Below are 18,409 nucleotides of genomic sequence, written 5' to 3'. Positions count from 1 at the left end.
CAGAGTTTGGCTATCTCCCTCGCTGTCTGTACCAAAGAGTAGCTAGAAAGTGATGAGGGCTCACTCCACAGCAAAATCTGGTGACCAAAATATCACCAGAAGTACATTGCACAGCACACTGATCAGCCAAAAAACAAAGACTTGAAGCAATCTCAGTCAACTGACATTTTGAGTCTCTGATTTTCAATAGGGAAGCCCTACTGTAGCGCATAGTCTAGTGCCGGGTACACACTACACAATACCAGCCCGATTATAGCCCGACACAACATGACGCTGTGTCGGGCTATAATCTGTCATATCTGTCGGCCAAGTCACGACACGATTTTATGACCCCACAATGGCCCAATCTGACATAGTGACCGTTGTGACAGACAAAAATGGCGTGTAGTGTGAGCCTGGCATAAAGCAGTGTTTCCCAACTGGTGGGTCACGGTCCAATAGTGGGTCACAGGTCCATTCTGAATGCACTGCGAGCGACTCACGAACATGTCAAGATTGTAAAAAAAACAATCTTTATTTTGAAATCCAGTGGTTTTGTTTTTTAGGCCGTGTCCAACGCCACTTTAGTTCACGTAATCTGGGTGAGAAGTCAAGTGCAAGGGTTAGAGTGGTTGTATTTAGTCCCCCAATTAATCATAGAAGTGTTTTGGGTGTCATCATGAATTCAACCCATCAGAGTGTCATCTCCCGTTCTCTTTAAAGCTCAGGTGTGCCTTCACCTGGCACACTGCTATTGACATAGCGGATTCACCAAATTGGTGAAGCGAGTTGTTTTTCCGCCAAAGGTATTACAGTATATATGATATTTAAAATAATGTGATATAATCTTTATTTATAAAGCACTTATCTAAACAGCATCACTAAGTGCTTCACAAGGCAGCAGAATAAAAAGGTCAAGTCATAAAATCAGCAGGCCTGATTTCCTCCAGTAGATGTTCCAGTGCCTTGTGGCCCGAACTACAGACGCACAGTTCCCTCCAGTTTTTGTCCGGGCCTCTGAAATAGACAAAGAGCAGTAATGTCCCTGCAGCAAATATCATGGGACATTTGAGGAGCAACACTAAAAACTGTAGTTTTAAACTTGGCAAAGGAAACAGAACTAAACTTTCAGCTTCCGAAATTATCTATAAAGTTACTCCTTGTGCATAAATGCAGAGAGTGTCTCTCTTAACGGGGCGTCATACAGACGCTCTGCATCTCTGCTCTGCTCTCTGCTATGTTCACATTTTACAGAATGTCATTATTATTTTCCTCATGAATGATGCGTTATTTCACCCACGCACAACCCACCCACACGTCCCTGTGTGTTTAACAAGCAGAGTGTAAGCATGTTGTTAACCCGCCTATGCAGGTGCATCTTACTATCTGAATCTATCTGAATAATGCAAGAAAATACTCTGCCATGATGTTGGTCAATGCAATTGCTTTCTGCTGCCTCGAAATAGCGACACGCCAACAATGTGCCTGACCACACCTCATTTTGAGATCCACACATCGATGAATGCACAGATGGGCACAAACTGTGTTGGCACTGGCCGTGACAATGACAACTGCATCAGTCTGAAACTAACAGTGACAGTTGCTGTGCGCTGGGTGTAAGATAGGGCCATATAAATAGATTTATAATCAGTTTTAGGGCTGCAAATAACAATTGTTTTATTATTTAGTCAGTGAAACGTCAAGAAGTAGTTGTACAACTTCACAGAGCCAAAAGGAAAGTTCTTAAATTGCTTGTTTTATTTGTCCCACAGTCCAAAACCCACAAATATTTCAATTACTATCATATTTGAGAAGCTAGAACCAGCAAATATTTGGCATTTTGTGCTTGAAAACTGACTGAAATAAACTGTACATTTTCTTTGGATCACCTAATTGATGAAACAACTAATCGTTGCAGCCCTAATCCCTATTACGATCATAGTTTTAAAGCATAACCTGTGAGAACAGTAGCTCAAGAAGAGTCACGAAACTGACTCAGTGATGTCTAAGATTAGCTACCATGAGCTAGTGGTCATACTCGACCACGTAGGTTTGACTGTACTGAATTGAGCGATGGTGAGTTCACTTTGTTAGAGAAACATTGTACTACCTCTGCCTCATTATTTCAACATTATGGATGGAGGGCAGGCTGAACTCACATCTCAAATATCCTTGACTCTTTCTTAATGAGCTGATTTTTAAATGACTTCAAAATGTAAATCCAAACGGGGGGTAGGTACGACTGTCTAGACTGGAATTAGGACAAGACGGGGGAAAAGAACAGTCTGCTCTAACACAGGGAGTGGAGGGCGGAGCCTGAGAATAATATTGTATAATGCCAGATAATAAAAAGGCATTGGCAATAGCACTCAATATAGAAAAAGGAAAAAAGTATGTGTATAAAAGATGGAAAACAGGAACTAGAACACATAAAAAATCAGGAACAACCATTAGTCATGCTCATAGCTCACCCTAACTTCCCAGTTTCTATTCTATTTATTCCAAACTGGTATTGAAAACATGTATTATTACATCTAGTTTTGTTCTGGGGGAGGGCAAAAGACCTCGAGTCAGATATAGAACTCTCCAGCTACCCAAAGATGGAGGCAGCATGGGTCTTCCAAAATTGATGGAGTACTTTTATGCTGCTCAATTGAGACCCATATATTGTTGGTGTGAGTCAGAATTTAAAGCAAAATGGAAAGATATAGAAAAAGAAAGAAACCAATTTTCAGTTCAAAGTATGATTGGAGATAATAAACTATACAAGGAACTAAAATTTAATATGGATCCAATAAAAGCGCACACATTAGATCTGTGGTCTAAAGTATTGAAAAAGACGTTTTATTACTAAAACTGAAACTTGAAACCATTTTGTTAGTGGAAGTGTGTGTAAAAAGCTTCCCCTTTGAAAATAACTAAAATAAAGGGGAGATTTCCGTCCTAGGTCAATATCGTAGATTAGCAAATGTACACGGTATGATAACTGTCAACTTTTATATGATGGAATACCTTGAAACCGGTACATCGCTGCAACCCTAGCATACAGCATTGGTTTAGTGAAAGAATTAACTCCTTTGATTCTGCTTAACCTGGTCTAATTACCTTGCTTAATAAGTCCTAAATCTCTTCTCAGGATTTTCTGGTTCATTTTGTGACAGAAGTGCTGCAGATGTGAAATTCCACTCCCGCTCTTTTTGACTTCACTGTTTCTGTCCGTTCGCAGAGCTGCCCCAGTCAGAGCACATCAGTGTTGCTGATGCCACATGGTTGGCCCTTAACGTGGTGTCAGGGGGCGGCAACGCCTCCAACTCGCAACCCATCGGAGTCACCAAAATCGCTAAATCGGTCATTGCGCCGCTGGCCGACCACAACATCTCTGTATTCATGCTGTCAACGTATCAGACGGACTTCATTCTGGTGAGTGTGGATATTAATAATGTTCCAGATATTGTACCATTTCAACAGTAACGCTGGCAAATATAAATGTGTTTTCTTTGTGTGTGTGAAGGTAATGTCACACAGAAATGTCAAACCCTGCTACTGACAATGAAAACTATGATGTGTTTAGAAGCTATTATAGAATGTAAAAACTTTGAAAGGCTGTTGTAGGAAATGCCAACCAAAAAGAGAAAATAATCCCTTCTATAGTAAAAAAAAAAAAATAATAATCCTTTAATTTTTTTGGAGAGGGGGTTAAAATTTATTAGATTATTTTAGCCCAGACTCAATTTAAAGTCCCAGTGAAATGGAAGTTAGAGCATCTTTAACTTCTATACCGTGATGTATTTCCTAGTGAAAGGAATATTTGCACCTGGTGTACAAGCAAGGCCCCAGAAATAGCACCAGGCTTTGAAGCCAATTTTACATAGTGACCAAACATGAAATGTTACAACTTCCTTGTCCATCAAAAGATGCCACTGGGCCCAAAAAAACTTTTTCCCAAAGACTTACATTGTGAATGAGATGTGACAACCCCCTATGAAATGACTCATTTCACAGTCTAGATTTGATCCATTTGGTCCAATAACATTTGGGAAGTCTAGAAGAGCCACACGATTAAATCATTTTATCTCCAGTCAAGTTAGCAGAGCGCTAAAATGGAGGTAGTCGGCTGGGCCAGCAGAAGTCTCTAGCGCACCTGCTCTATGGACAGCACAGTGTGGAAGGAGTGCAGATCATCTGGATAACTTTATACTCAGTAGTTGAACTTTTTTTGGCTTTATGTACCACTGAGCAACTTTTATAAGAATAAACGGGGCTCCACCTCCAACGCCATACAGTTCTCTCTGTACATCCATGCCTAAGTTTAAAGGGCCCCCTCGTACCATTACTAAGAGCCACACGCTTGAATTATTTTTATTACCAATAACATTAGCGGAGGGCTAGACCAGATGTAAGTCGCTTGGTCGGCAGAAGTTTCTAGTGTGCTTGGTTTACAGGCCACACATTCAAGAAGATCATTTCATACTGCAGAAATTGAGGTTTTTTTGCCACAAAAGGCATGCAAAAACTGTTTTCCAGGCCTGGAAATGCTTTGGAAATTTTTTTATTATACATTGTTTTATGTATATATGTTATATGTTGGGCAGCATGGTGCTGTAGTGGTTAGCACTGTCGCCTCACAGCAAGAGGGTTCCTGGTTCGATCCCGGGTGCGGGAGCCCTTCTGTGCGGAGTTTGCATGTTCTCCCCGTGTCAGCATGGGTTTCCTCCAGGTGCTCCAGCTTCCTCCCACAGTCAAAGACATGCAGGTTAATTGGTGACTCTAAATTGTCCGTAGGTGTGAATGTGAGTGTGAATGGTTGTCCGTCTCTGGTTGTCAGCCCCGTGATAGTCTGGTGACCTGTCCAGGGTGAAGTCTGCCCCTCGCCCAATGTCAGCTGGGATAGGCTCCAGCCCCACTGCGGCCGTCAAAAGGATAAGCGGTTAGAAAATGGATGGATGTTATATGTTCATATAAACCCGTTATATGGCTAACATTTCATGAAATATATATCTAGCACTACTAATTTAAAATCTAGTGCTTGCTGTGCTGTGTTTCCTTTGAAACAACACCAGTATCATGCAGTATCAAGTCTAAAAAGACATTACGGCAGTCAGCGTCAATGTATTTAGGTACTGCATGCGCTCAGTTTGAGGTAAGGTCGCAAAACAATTTAGGCATGTCAAAGAATTTTTGATTAACAACAAATAAATGCACACAAACTTTTCAAAATCATAATTCAAACAAACGTCAAATTGCACTGAAATCAATATGATCTTTGGTTTTCACTTACCCAAGAAGGGGTTTGGCCCTGATGTTTTTGGAAGTACCCATATGTGCTGTCCAGTCTTTTGGCAATGCACATATGCAGCCAGTTGGCAGTGGGAAAGTCTAATGTGTGAGTAAAGTCATTAAGGGCTGTATGGTTGTGTTGCTATAAAGGCCTACCTATCTTAAACTACCTAGAAAAAGTCATGGAAATGTGGTAAAATATCATGGAAATGTTATGGTAAAGTTTAGAAAATTCATTGGTAAAAATGAGTGGAAATCCTGATAAAAGCTTAAAGAATTTATTTTTCATTTCACTGGGTCTTTATAAACAAAATAAGGCTGGTTAATTTGCACAAATAGAAGAAATAACAGATATTTAAGTACAAAATATAAACTGACAGTAAAGTTGTTTTTTGTCATTGAACATTTGCTGACCATTTGTGTTTAAGAGACGATTATTGATCAGGAACGCATGCTTCAAGAGCTGCATTATTTGTCTCTTATGCAACCACCAGGAACACAATTGTCTACATCCACAATGCCTGACGTGAAAAAGCAATAACCTTGGATATAGTGTACCTCTCACAGGCCCACTTCCTTTTGATTTAGGAAGAAATCCTCTCTCATACCGAAGGCTTTCTGGCCACAGGGAGTGTTTTTTATTGCCTTCTTTAGTGGAAAAACAAGGTCTGCTGAGCGGCTCTGGCATGTTTATGAAAATGAAAGAAAAAAAACCTGTGTCGATGTTGATAATCTGTTACATAAAGGGGATCAGCGGCTCAGCCTCTTGCTGGAATTCCAGGTATCATACCCAGGCCTGTTTCCTGTCTCCACACTGGCTACTCCTAGCCACAGTCCTAATTATTGGTATATCAGATCACAAGAGGCCAAAAAAAAGAAACCCTGCTGCGTTCACCCTGTCGCCCACACCCACCACACATCATCTCTCTCTGTCCTTGTCTCACGCTGTGTCGGATTGCATTACTGGATCTCTGAGCAGACCAAAAGACAGACCAGCTTAAGATGTGGGGTTTTTTTTGCTTTCACTGTTAGGATCTTTTGTATTACATAAAGCAGTAAAGCCTGACCCAAATGTTGAATATGCTCATTTAGACTGAGCCACGAGTATCCTGACTAAGTCAAGCCACTCAAAGCAGCTTCTCACAAGCACCTTCACCTTCACACACACGCAGAAATCCAATTGACATAATAGCTGACACCCACAGTGAGGAAAGGAAAGTTCACCTTTATATCAGAGACAACAAAGAACACACACCAAGGGAGAATTGTCCTATCAAAACACTCAGCTCCATTATGTTTGATAGTTTAGTCTGCAAGACAACTAAATAAAGAATATAGGTTATATCATGTTAAAGCAATTTACAGTAACTCTTTCAGTGATTGAAATGTTGCTGAAATCCATTTCATGTCATTTAATGGCATATAAAACAAATCAAATACAGTTATTATAACCCTAAAGGACAATATCACTCTAACAAACATAAAATTTACATTTATATTTGGGTTAATTTTCTTTTTGATGTTATTGTTTGTTTTCTTTGCCCCATTTCAAATCATATTCCAAAGTTTCCTTTCAACCAACGTCCCTCTCTTCAACAAGACATCTCCAAAACTAATAACTTCATTCCCATGAATCTAGCTATAGATATTTATGGTTGCCCAAAGGTGATTTTTAAAGGGATACTTCAGATATTTTTAAGTGGGGTCGTATGAGGTACTTATCCATTGTCAGTCAGTGCATTTACATGACATTAGAGAAAATCGATTTATTGTGACAGTCCGACTAAAACCTGACTTTTAAAATACATGTAAACATGTTAGTCCGACTGACATCGTACTAAATCTAATTTCTCAAAGTTGGACTAACACACCCTAATAACGCGATTTGGAGTTGAATTACTCCTGCATGTATACAGTCAAATAGACCCAAAATTGGTGCTTGCTCCACGGTGTCTGCCCTGTGCTTTGACCCAGAAGTCAAATAGCTTTAAATGTGAAGAAGAAGCTGCTCACAACAACAAGAAGCATGCTTTTTTTTGGAAGAACGAAATATACAGAGCTGTGTAGTAGTCCACCTTGGTACCAGTTTGCTGGAGCTGGTTGTCTGAATAAGAGGAAAACAGTAGCTTAAGTGACAGGAAACACCTTTAATGTGTATCGGAAAGCTGTAGGTGTGTCAAGTGATATTGGTTGTTTGTCAGACACTATAAATTGTCATGATGTACTAATTCATTGGCTTTCTTGTGAGCAAACCCTCAAATGCCCAATCCTTAATCCAATTTATTGGTCTCTTTTTTCTACAACACTTGCTAATCAGAGCTAACGTGTTTGTTCATTGTTTGGTCTGTGAAGGTCCATTACTAACAAACTGAAAGGCGGCATATAGTTATCTATCGTAGTGGAGTCAGACATACTTCAGTCAGTAAATCAATTCCTCTCCCGTGCTTGTATAATGGGACAAGGACAGTAGTCCAATTAAATGGCCTAGTCAAGCTCCAACTGTAGCTCAGTTTAACTGTGCATGTAAATGTACTGACTGTATTACATAGGCCTCTAGTTTCGCAGACCGGGTGAGGCGGAGATGCAGTGCACCTGCGCTTCGCCAACTGGGTGTGGCCAGGCTGATTTTGCAAGTTTGGCACACCGTGCGCCTGGCTTTCCCACCTCCGTCCCCCCTACCTGCACAAGTCAGAAAGAGGGAGGAGAGAAGGCGTGGAGTGGGTTTTACACACATCACACCAATCAAATGAGCCCCTCTCCTCGCCCTTAAATGTGATGATGTTAGAGTTTACTCAATTCGCCATGGCAGAAGAGAGCAGCAGCATCAGACAGCCAAACTTCTCCCAGGAGGAAACTGATGTTTTGGTCCGGGAGGTCCAAGCTCGCAGTGTACGAATATACGGAACTGCGAGCAAACCTCCACGGGCTGATGATGCAAAGGTAGCCTGGGAGGAGGTCACCACAATTGTAAATCAATGTTGCTTTTCTCTCGTGCGCGCACGCTCTCTCTTTCTCTCTTGCAGTCTCACTCTGTTTCTTTTCTTTTGACTTTTCTAAGATGGCAGATGCTGAATATATACTCCCTATCTGATGCTGTGGCTGTTTGTGGTTGGCTGAGAGGGATATGAACTCATTAGTTTGCAGCTGTGTTAATCAAATCAGGTTGGGTTTCCATTACGCGTGCCAAACGTGCCAAACAGTGCCAATCCCCTTTGATCTGACATCAGATGTGACGGGACAGTCGATATAGAGATACATTTATGTGCTGATTGCAGATAGTTGCATTGAATAGTGTTTTTTTGGGTATTTATTGCATCGTTAATGTGCCTGATATTCTGGAAACCTGCCTGTGAGGTTTTGGTGACGTGTGCGCACTGTCCACCGGTCAGCCAAACTTCGGCTTACACCGGCTGCACTCCGCCTGCGCTGACAGTAGACCTGGTTTCAGCTGGCGAGCTTTTAGCGCACCTTTGGCGAAGCCAAAGCACACAAACTGGCACAAAACTGTCACTGCGCCAAGCTGCATCTGTCGACACCTCCCCCTGCTGCACCGCCACACCCATCTCAGCGCACCTCGGCCTGCCAAACTGCCAAACTACCAAACTGAGCGCGCTTCGGGTTGTGCTGCTCGAAACTAGCTCTGCGCAGAGTTCACCACCTTGCGCCATCCTGCGCCGCGCCAGGAAACTAGAGCCCATACAGTAGATGTCTGTCAGCACACCTCCAGTTTGGAGAGGTAGGCAGGAGTCTAAAGCAGAGGCTTAGTAATGTGCGGCTGTGGCTAGGAGCAACAACAAAACCTATTTTAGCCGCCTCAAACAAATATTATCACTTTAAGTGAATGCTATAGGTACAGTACAGACAGTGATTTGATCTGACGGGGAACTGGAGCCTTTATATTGCTCTCTTCAGAGCCAGACTCCACTGAGAAAAACAGTGATTTAACATTGCTGAGCACAGGAGCTGCCAGTCTACTGCTGCCTCGATCAGTTTGTTAGTTTGTGTTATTGTGTGACCAACATCTACTGTGGGTAATATACTGACTATGGTTAGTATCTTTTACAACCCCACTTAAAAGAATCCTAACTATCCCTTTAATGTCTTCAGTGACTGTTGAACTTCAATTTCCACTTTTACAAAGTTCATACTTCAGTTATTCAGGACCAGATGCTGCAAAGGCTTTTGATTGAATTGTATCACAATGATATGATCATTTCATGTGTTATTGTTTCTGACAACTAAATGAAATCTAAATTAAAACCTCTCCTGATTTCCTCTGACTAAGTTCTCTCCTGTACTTTTATTTCCTGAATTGAATTTGGGGAGGTTTGTTGTTTGTCTATTAGTCTTGCATTTTATTTTACTGTATTTCATTCTACTCTAATTAAACTGTATTTTCCCTCTTCGCTGCTTTCAATCGTTCCTTTAATGAATTTCTCCACCACTTTGAATTGCCTGTGTGTGAAAGGTTTTATAAAAATAAGCTTTACTTGTATTGCTTGTTGAGGCATACATATACCACTTCAAGATGTGTTGAGATGAATGAATACAACTCTTGCTTTTCCTCTAATTTGCTGCATTGCATACAATTTATATCCCTTTCCTATTATACGTACCGAATCTAAGCCCATTTTCTGGAGATTATCGAAAGCTATTTCATCAAAAGTTTAGAAAGTCAAAGAAAATGAAGCAGGGCGAGAGAGTCGGTAAACTGAAAAGTAAATTAAAGCATTTCACTACAAAATAATCTACTGTAGGAATGTGTAAAAGCGAGATTCCCCTTTAAATGTTTTCTCAGACACAAAAGCAACATTTCACTGGATTATCCAACATTTGTTCTCAACTCAGCTTGATCATTTTCTTTTATCCCCAGGTTCGAGAGCGAGACCTGCCGATGGTCATGCACACGCTGTCTTCCGAATTCACTTTGCTTCGGGTGGTCAATGGAGAGACGGTTGCTGCTCACGATCTGGGGGTCAGCAACGGCTTTGTGAAGCCTAAACTTGGTAGGCATGAAAATAAAACATTTATATGTGTATTTTTATATAGAGGCAAGGTTTTTAAGAATGATGACAAGCAGGAGGTGGCTAGAAACTGAGTATAGCGTTAGTTCAGGCAGGACACAATGTCAAGCTCAGCTCACATCCCAGCTACATTAGCTGATCTCAACCAGCACAGTCAACTGATGGAGCAGCTGATTGATGGAAGGGAGTCAGCTGATAGATCACATAATTCCTTTCTATGCATCCAATTGGCAAATTTCATTCAGAGCGCTCTATTTAAACTGCTCTGGCCTGCCTACTGTTGCTGTTTCCTCTGCAACCTGATTTGCAACCCGCCTCCACCCCAGCTCCTCCTTTTTTTGCTGTGTCTGACTTTTCAATGTCATTTCTGTTTGTCATTGATGCTGCTCTGTTCTGTTACTGGGGGGGTCTTTGCTGCTGCTCTCTCTGCCTTAGGTTTTCCATGTAGGTGCATGGAAGGGCAGAGATGTGTGCTCTCTCTGCCTTAAGGCTTTCTATGTAAGCAAACAGAAGGACGGAGAGGTGTGCTCTCTGCCTCATAGGCACATAGGCGTGTGAAAGAGGCTTTCTGTGTAGGCCCGAGGAAAGGCAGAGAGACCCCAGAACAGAGCCATACCATCAAATATAATACTGCAAATGGAAATAAAGTTTTCTTTGACTAAAGTGGTCCTGATTGAACTAACAGCCACCAAAACAGTCTGAATATTTTCATAATATTTCAGAGTAAAGATGCACATTAAAACAGTTCTGGAAAATTTTGTTGGACTGATTTTACTCTGCGCGTGTCTACAGCTTTCAACACTAGTGTGACATCTGTTAAACATCAAAATGTATGCTGAGAGATTTTTCAAAATGTATTTTACACTTCATTACTTATACAAGGATGATAATTCCTGAAGTCCCTCAACCTTGGAAGCAGATTGACAAAACTATCTCAATTTCAGGATCAATTACTAGCTTGTTCTTGAGCTTTCAACAGACAATTTTCAGCCTCTACAGTTGACATGTAGAGGTTCAAACTTTCCATTTTTCTGGAAACTTTTAGGACTTCTTGTTCGTGTTAGTTTTTAAGTTTAGCCTTAAGGTTAATTTTTTGACGCTGTACATAGCAGTTTTCAAAAATGTGATGACATTTAATGCTCATTTTTGCCATATAAACTGTTAATTAAGATGCTGCTTGGCTAAATTGCTGTCTCTGAGCCCTCATGTGAATGATCATTTTTGTTTTTCAGTGCCCCGTCCCATCATTCATCCCTTATCTAGTCCCAGCAACATGTTCTGTGTGACCAGCCTGGACCCAGACACACTGCCCTCTGTAGCCACCTTGCTCATGGATGTCATGTTTTACTCTGGAGGGTAAGAAAAGTAAAGCAGAATTATTTAGTGAATGAAAATGGAGGCTTATGGACATTTGTTCAGAGTGAGCTGTAGTATATTACCTACAATACCTGTGTAAACCGGGATATTTCAATAATCTGAGCACATACATTTTCTTGGATGAATCCTAATGACTTTGACGGCTGACATTATTGGTTTTCTGTGAAAAGCTTTAACAACTATTGCATCAAATGCCATTAAATTTGGTTCAGACATTAGTGTTCCCCACAAGATTAACTGTAATAATTTTGATGATCCCCTGACATTTAATGTAGCACCACTGACATGTTAAAATTCATCCAAATACCTGCAAAACTAATGACATTGCCACTGATGAAGTCAAACATTTGACTTGTGTTAAATGTATTATCTCGCCATGCCACAAGGTGGCTTATATTACTGGCCAAGGCAGGCCATGGTATTTAAATTCATACCAGTAAGCACAGGTGTTGCTGATGGTGAGAAGCAAACAGTTTTCGACTGTGTTGGATTAAGATTTGTATGGCGGTATTTATTGGAACTTTGTGTTGAAACTTACTGGACGTTATAGAGACATTACGGATACTGGTGAAAAAATAGATGTGAGAGGATATACAGCATTGGTAAAGATTGGGAGTAGTTTCTGAGTACACGTCCAAAAGATTCAGCCAATTAGCAACCAGTAGAGGTTAAAGTGTAGGGCTAGTCACTACAGCCATCAACCGACTTTCAGCCAGTGTTAGCATGCTAATACGCTGAAACAAAATGCTGACAATAGTAAATAACCTCCTGAGACCCTGCGTCTTTATATGAGGACGTCATATTTTGGCTTTACTTGACCTTATACTTCATTCTACTTAACTTAGACCTGTTGTCCTCATTCATGGACACTTTTTGTGCCATCATAGTAAAAGCACAATATACTAATCCATGTAAAAACAAGATGGCAGCCAATCCTGACACAAAAGTGGACAAGATCCAAAACCTGATCAGATTTTATGGTTGAAACTTGTTTATTTATGATTAATAATGTTTGTAGATTTAATATGGCAACAAATTTGATCAATTTTAGCAACAGTAACAAATTAAGATGCTGCTAATTAGGAAGTACCCGTCTGAAGACACTGGAACTTTATTATCGTCTCGGTTGAGGATATTGGGACTTAATTATTGTCTCATATAAGGATATTGGGACTTTATTATCATTGACAGTGTTTAGTTTGTATACTTATCAGGTCCTACGGATCCCAAATAGCTGGGAGAAATTAAAAATACATACCAAACAAAAGTTCCGGTCTCAGGATGATATTATAGCTACTGGTACCAGCATTTAAAGCATGTTAGTATGTAGACAGTTGCATTTAACTCAGAGTAAAGTACTGTTAGCGTGGCCGTAGCCTAGGTAGGTTTTTTTTTTTTTTTTTGGTCTTCTGCTAGGTCCTGTTTGTGAATGTGTGTGTATTTCTGGCCTGTGTGTATATGACAACAGAGTGAAAAAAACTCTTCTCTCTCTTCTTAAAGTTTGTGTCATGACAAACACATAAACATGAGGTAGAAGGCTACAAAATCATCATTTATAGTGTTAATATTACACAAGAGGGTGTGCTTTACAGCATGGCTAAAGCACCTGTGCCGAGAATAAACACCACACATATTAACACAAGACTGCCGAGCTCAGTCTGGTTGTTACTAAGATATCTGCTGAAAAAAATAGTCTTTCCGTGGAGAGATTTAGCCGCTGCATCGGCTATTTTTAAGATACTGCTGTGTCATTGAGTCACTGGCAGCTGATATGATTCATACATTTCCATTAACGCTTAACTCCAGAGTGAATTTATTGAAAAAAGATAGATGTAATAGTTTCAACAATTCACAGCATGTTTTAATATTGTGGTTTAATCCAGGTTTTAATGATGAGGATGGTGTGCTTTAATGCGGAATTGATCACACCGAAAATGTCTCGCTAACCAGTCAGATTGCTGGTCAGATCTACTTGTTGTATAATAAACAATACATGACATTCCCATCATCATTTGTTGACCTCTCAGGTTGTTTGACACCCACCTCTTAGTTGTTGTAAGGACACAAATGAAAATGTGTGAAAGCTAACTGGAGATGACTGTGAGTGTAAGGTCGTTATAGGTGTGAGAGTACCAGAGTGTGATTCTGCATCACCAGTGTGACCACGTTAAATGACGTGCCTTTCTCTCCAGGCCGAAGGAGCCCGGCGCATCCAGCGAGGACTCCAGCCACATCCGCTTCTTCTCCTTCTCCCTGATCGAGGGCTACATCTCTCTGGTCATGGACGAACAGACAACTCAAAGGTGGAGTAGCCAAAAAACACCTGTTACACAAAGGCATATTACTGATGTTGCTGCTGCTGCATAATTAACCTTAAGATGTTGTTTTCTTTTAGTCAGTCAGACTGGGACATTATGTTTATGCAGGGGGAACAAATGTATGATTGTTGTTTGAGGGGGCGATGAGTTTGTTGCTAAGCAATAGCCGAGCAGTTGAGCATATACAATGTACTTAAGTCACAGTGGGTTTCAGTCTGACTCATTTATTCTCTGCTGCGTCCCCCTCTTTCTCACAGAATACTCTCTAATTAAGCAGAAAGGCCATAAAGAAACCTGAGCAGCTGCAGATCCCATGTGGCAGCTCCTCCTCTATTAGCGCCACGTCTGATCAGAGATTGTCCATTCATAAATGAGGTGTCCTTTATATGGGTCAGGAATGTCTTTAAGCCATGTGGAGGTAAAATAATAATTGGACCAAACTTTCATTATGTTTCTTAAAGTTCATATTTTGCTTCTGCAGCATGTAGGTCAGCCTCGTCCCCACGTTTACGTAAGACCTAATGTGCTGCCTTAAAGGAATAGGTCACCCATTTTACTCCACTTTACAATGGCTCTCTTGTTCCGTGCGGCCGGCTGAACAGCGCCAACATAACTCACCTGCTGATGTCCATCTGAGTGGTTAATAGTTAGCTTCTTCTGCTGCAGCTCCACACAGTATCTGCTCTCTGTGCCAGGTGGCTGCCATTTGTTAACTAGAGCAAAACAACAAAGTGATTTAAAGTGGAGGGAGCGTCTTTAAGATCCATATAAAACTTTTTAAAAATTTAAGGATTAAAGTCCAACTAAAAAATTTTTTTTCCGCTGCAGCACACAAATCTGCTCTGTTAATTACATTTCCTGTGAGAGAATTATATACTGCTGGTGACATGATAGAGCTGTCTGTGCAATAATCACTCAGAACGTCACAATTATCTATCTTCATACAGTTGCATGTAAAGGTTTGGGCACCCCTGATTAAAATTTGCATGCACTGTTCTTCTGAGGTCAGTCCATGGGTTTTCAATGTTGCTTAGGTCAGGGGACTGTGAGGGCCTCGGCAAAACCTTCAACCTGTGCCTCTTGAGGTCGTCCATTGTGGATTTGGAGGTGTGTTTAGGATCATTGTCCTGTTGTAGAAACGGTCCTCTCTTCATCTTCAGCTTTGCTACAGATGCTGTGATGTTTGCTTCCAGAATATTCTGAAATTTAACCAAATCCATCCTTGGTGTGCCACTGGCTGCAACACAAGCCCAAAGCATGATCGATCCACCCCTGTGTTTAACAGTTGGACAGGTGTCCCTTTTTTCTCCAAACATACCTTTGCTCACTGCGCCCAAAAAGTTCTATTTTAACTTCATCAGTCCACAGGACTTGTTTCCAAAAAGCATCAGGTTTGTTAAGACTACTGATGTTGAATTTTGTGGTGAGGACACAGGAAAGGTTTTCTTCTGATGACTCTTCCATGAAGGTCATATTTGTACAGGTGTGGCTGCACAGTAGAACAGTGCACCACCACTCCAGAGTCTGATGAATCTTCCTGCAGGTCTTTTGCAGTCAAACAGAGGTTTTGATTTGCCTTTCTAACAATCCTACAAGCAGTTCTCTCAGAAAGTTTTCCTGGTCTTCCAGACCTCAGCTTGACCTCCACAGTTCCTGTTAACTGCCATTTCTTAATGGCATCACAAACTGTGGAAACAGCTCCCTGAAAACAATTTGCTATCTCCTTATAGTCTTCTCCTGCTTTGTGGGCATCAGTTATTTTAGTTTTCAGAGTGCCAGGCAGCTGTTTAGAGGAGCCCATGGCTGCTGATTGTTGGGACAACTTTTCAGGAGTCAGAGTATTTATAAAGCTTTGAAATTTACATCACCTGGCTTTTCTTAACATGATGTGAACAAGCCAGAGCCCTAACAAGCTCATTAAGGTCTGAGACCCTGGGAAAAGTTGTCTGTGAGCTCAAATGTCTTGGGATACCCAAACCTTTTGCATGGTTCTCCTTACCTTATTTTTCCACTCTAAAAATGTACAAAACAAAAATTAATACAGTAATCTTGCTTAAAATGTTGAAAAGCGTGTTCCATCTTTAACTTCATGCCTTTTGGAGATTGGTTCATCTTTTACTCACTTACCTATTCACAGTTAAAGAAATTTTGACCAGGGGTGCCCAAACTTCTCCATGCCACTGTAGACAGAGAAATTCTTTGAAAACAAACACTGAAACAAATTTGTTTTAGTTTTCTGTATTTTTAAAGCAGTAACATCACAACTTGTTGAACAAGCTCAAGCTGTATTCCACCCCATAAACCAAACTGTTTATACTATTATATTTAAATTCAAAATATAAATTGACCTGTAATCTGATCATTTCTTTGTTCTCTATTCTCTTCAAGGTTTCCAAACAACGTCCTCTTCACCAGTGCTTCTGGTGAGCTTTGGAAAATGGTTCGCATCGGAGGACAACCTTTAGGATTTGGTGAGGTTTATTTTATTTCATTTTCTATTCTTTGCTATAAGCAGGGTTCCTACAGTCATAGAAAACCTGGAAAAGTCATGGAATTTCACAATCATGTTTTCCATGCCTGCAAAGTCTTGGAATTTTGTTGTGTGTAATAAAATGAATGGTTACAATAATCTTCCACATAATTTATTTTCACTTGCAGTTGACATATTGTAGCTCTAATATGTGTATTTGCAATGTTTGGGGTCTAGTTTGGCATCACTTCCACCCGGCCATATAATGATATACTTAACAGTTGTAGTATTAAATATTAACCCATCTCCAACACAGTGTATGCTATTGGTTCAGGATGATAAATGTACTTCTCTCAGCAGCAGTTAGCTGTCAGGATCAGAGTCGTTGTGTTGAATCTTAAAACGTCTGTCAACTTACGTGTTCAGCTAATGTTGATTGGTGCTGCCTGCCTGCGTGATCCAAACAAGCAGCTAACGCAGTAATACAAACAGAAATTAGTGTATGATTTCATGTGGAAACTGTTGCAACCAGTACATATTTTTCCAAAAAGAAAGATACAAATGATGCTGTATTTTTCAATAAATATTGTTAAATAAGTTCAAAAGAACACATTTGGAGCATGTTGGGTGGTGTTGATGAAGTGGAGCTCAGGTTGGGAACCACTGATGTACTGTCTCATTACACATATAAGTGATGATGCATAAAGTGTTCACGACATCAAATCGTTAACATGGCAAAGTTTGGGTTTTTTTTCCACAGATGAGTGCGGCATCGTGGCTCAAATATCAGAACCCCTGGCAACGGCTGACATTCCAGCTTACTACATTAGTACCTTCAAGTTTGACCACGCCCTGGTAAGACAAAAACCTCTCAATGCCGTTGTTTTTATTCAGTGCTGTGTATGCGCTGTCGAGCTGCAACGATTAGTCCATTAATCTATTAGTTGATGACTGAAAATAACTATTCTGAAAACTGATGAATCATTTTTAAAGCAGAAATGCCAAACATTTGATGGTTTCAGGTTCTCAAATATGAGGAATTCACGGAATTTTGTTGTCTTATGTTGCAATAAATTTAATATTTTTGGATTTTGGACTGTTGGTCAGACACAAAAAGACATTTAAAAGACGCCACTTTGAGCTCTAGAAAATGGAGATGACAATCTTTCAATGTTTTCCGTTGTTTTTCAGACCAAACGATTAATAGATTAATTAAATTTATAATAAGGGCTTTTCACACTGTGTTCTGAGAGCAGAATTAGGCAAAGAAACTTACTTCTGGTTCTCTGCGGCTCCCATTGAGAAAAACTACTGTTGCCACTCCCATCGACAAACTGAGCTAAACAGTGGCACAATCAAGTTGCAGAAGTCTCTGTAGTGGCCGGTATTGTTCTAAAGACAAGCCAATGCATCCTTATTGAAAGCTTCAGTGTGTGGGATTTAGGGGGATATATTGGTATCTAGTCAGATTGCAGGGTTTTTTGGCTTTTGCTACTGACTCTTGTTTTGAGCTCCTGGTACCCCCAGGTACTGACAATCAGGTGCCTGATTGGCATGTGATTGTCAGGTGCCAATCAAGTTGCAGCATTAAAAAAAAACAAGTTGCGGCACTTCCAAGCGCTACCGAGGCTCCTGTTTGTTCAATGAATAAATTGTTAAATTGACAATAAAGACTTGTTTCTTCATACTTCAATCATCCAATCCACCAAACAAGTGTCAACAGCAAAAAAAAACTGTTTGGCATTGGCAGAAAAGATTTGGCAAATTTTTCATGGGCGCAATACACATACTCAGCTCTGCTGCTCATCCCACAAATGCATGTTTCTTACAAATGTGGCACCATTTAAAATAAACAGGTTCTACAACGGTGTAAGATTCATTGCCAAGAAGCATTGTTACAACAAAGAAATAATCTACCAAACACAAATTTCCTTACTTTTTGTGCTTAGTTTATTCTGCTGTCA

General features: G+C 40.4%; 1 protein-coding gene across 1 annotated transcript in view; it reads left to right on the top strand.

Annotated features, from left to right (window-relative positions):
- The window catches only part of castor2 (cytosolic arginine sensor for mTORC1 subunit 2), a 33,665-nt gene that overhangs the window by 11,382 nt on the left and 3,874 nt on the right, over positions 1 to 18,409 (top strand). Inside the window, exons 3-8 of the mRNA XM_049591269.1 lie at positions 3,206 to 3,399; positions 10,130 to 10,262; positions 11,513 to 11,636; positions 13,850 to 13,960; positions 16,364 to 16,446; positions 17,206 to 17,300. Coding sequence (XP_049447226.1) covers positions 3,206 to 3,399; positions 10,130 to 10,262; positions 11,513 to 11,636; positions 13,850 to 13,960; positions 16,364 to 16,446; positions 17,206 to 17,300 — 740 coding nt within the window. The remainder of the gene's footprint in view (positions 1 to 3,205; positions 3,400 to 10,129; positions 10,263 to 11,512; positions 11,637 to 13,849; positions 13,961 to 16,363; positions 16,447 to 17,205; positions 17,301 to 18,409) is intronic.

This window comes from Epinephelus fuscoguttatus, linkage group LG12 (assembly GCF_011397635.1).
Source record: "Epinephelus fuscoguttatus linkage group LG12, E.fuscoguttatus.final_Chr_v1".
NCBI classification, from domain to species: Eukaryota; Metazoa; Chordata; class Actinopteri; order Perciformes; family Serranidae; genus Epinephelus; species Epinephelus fuscoguttatus.
The sequence above is the reverse complement of the archived record's forward strand: the minus strand, read 5'-3'. Positions and strand labels throughout refer to the sequence as shown.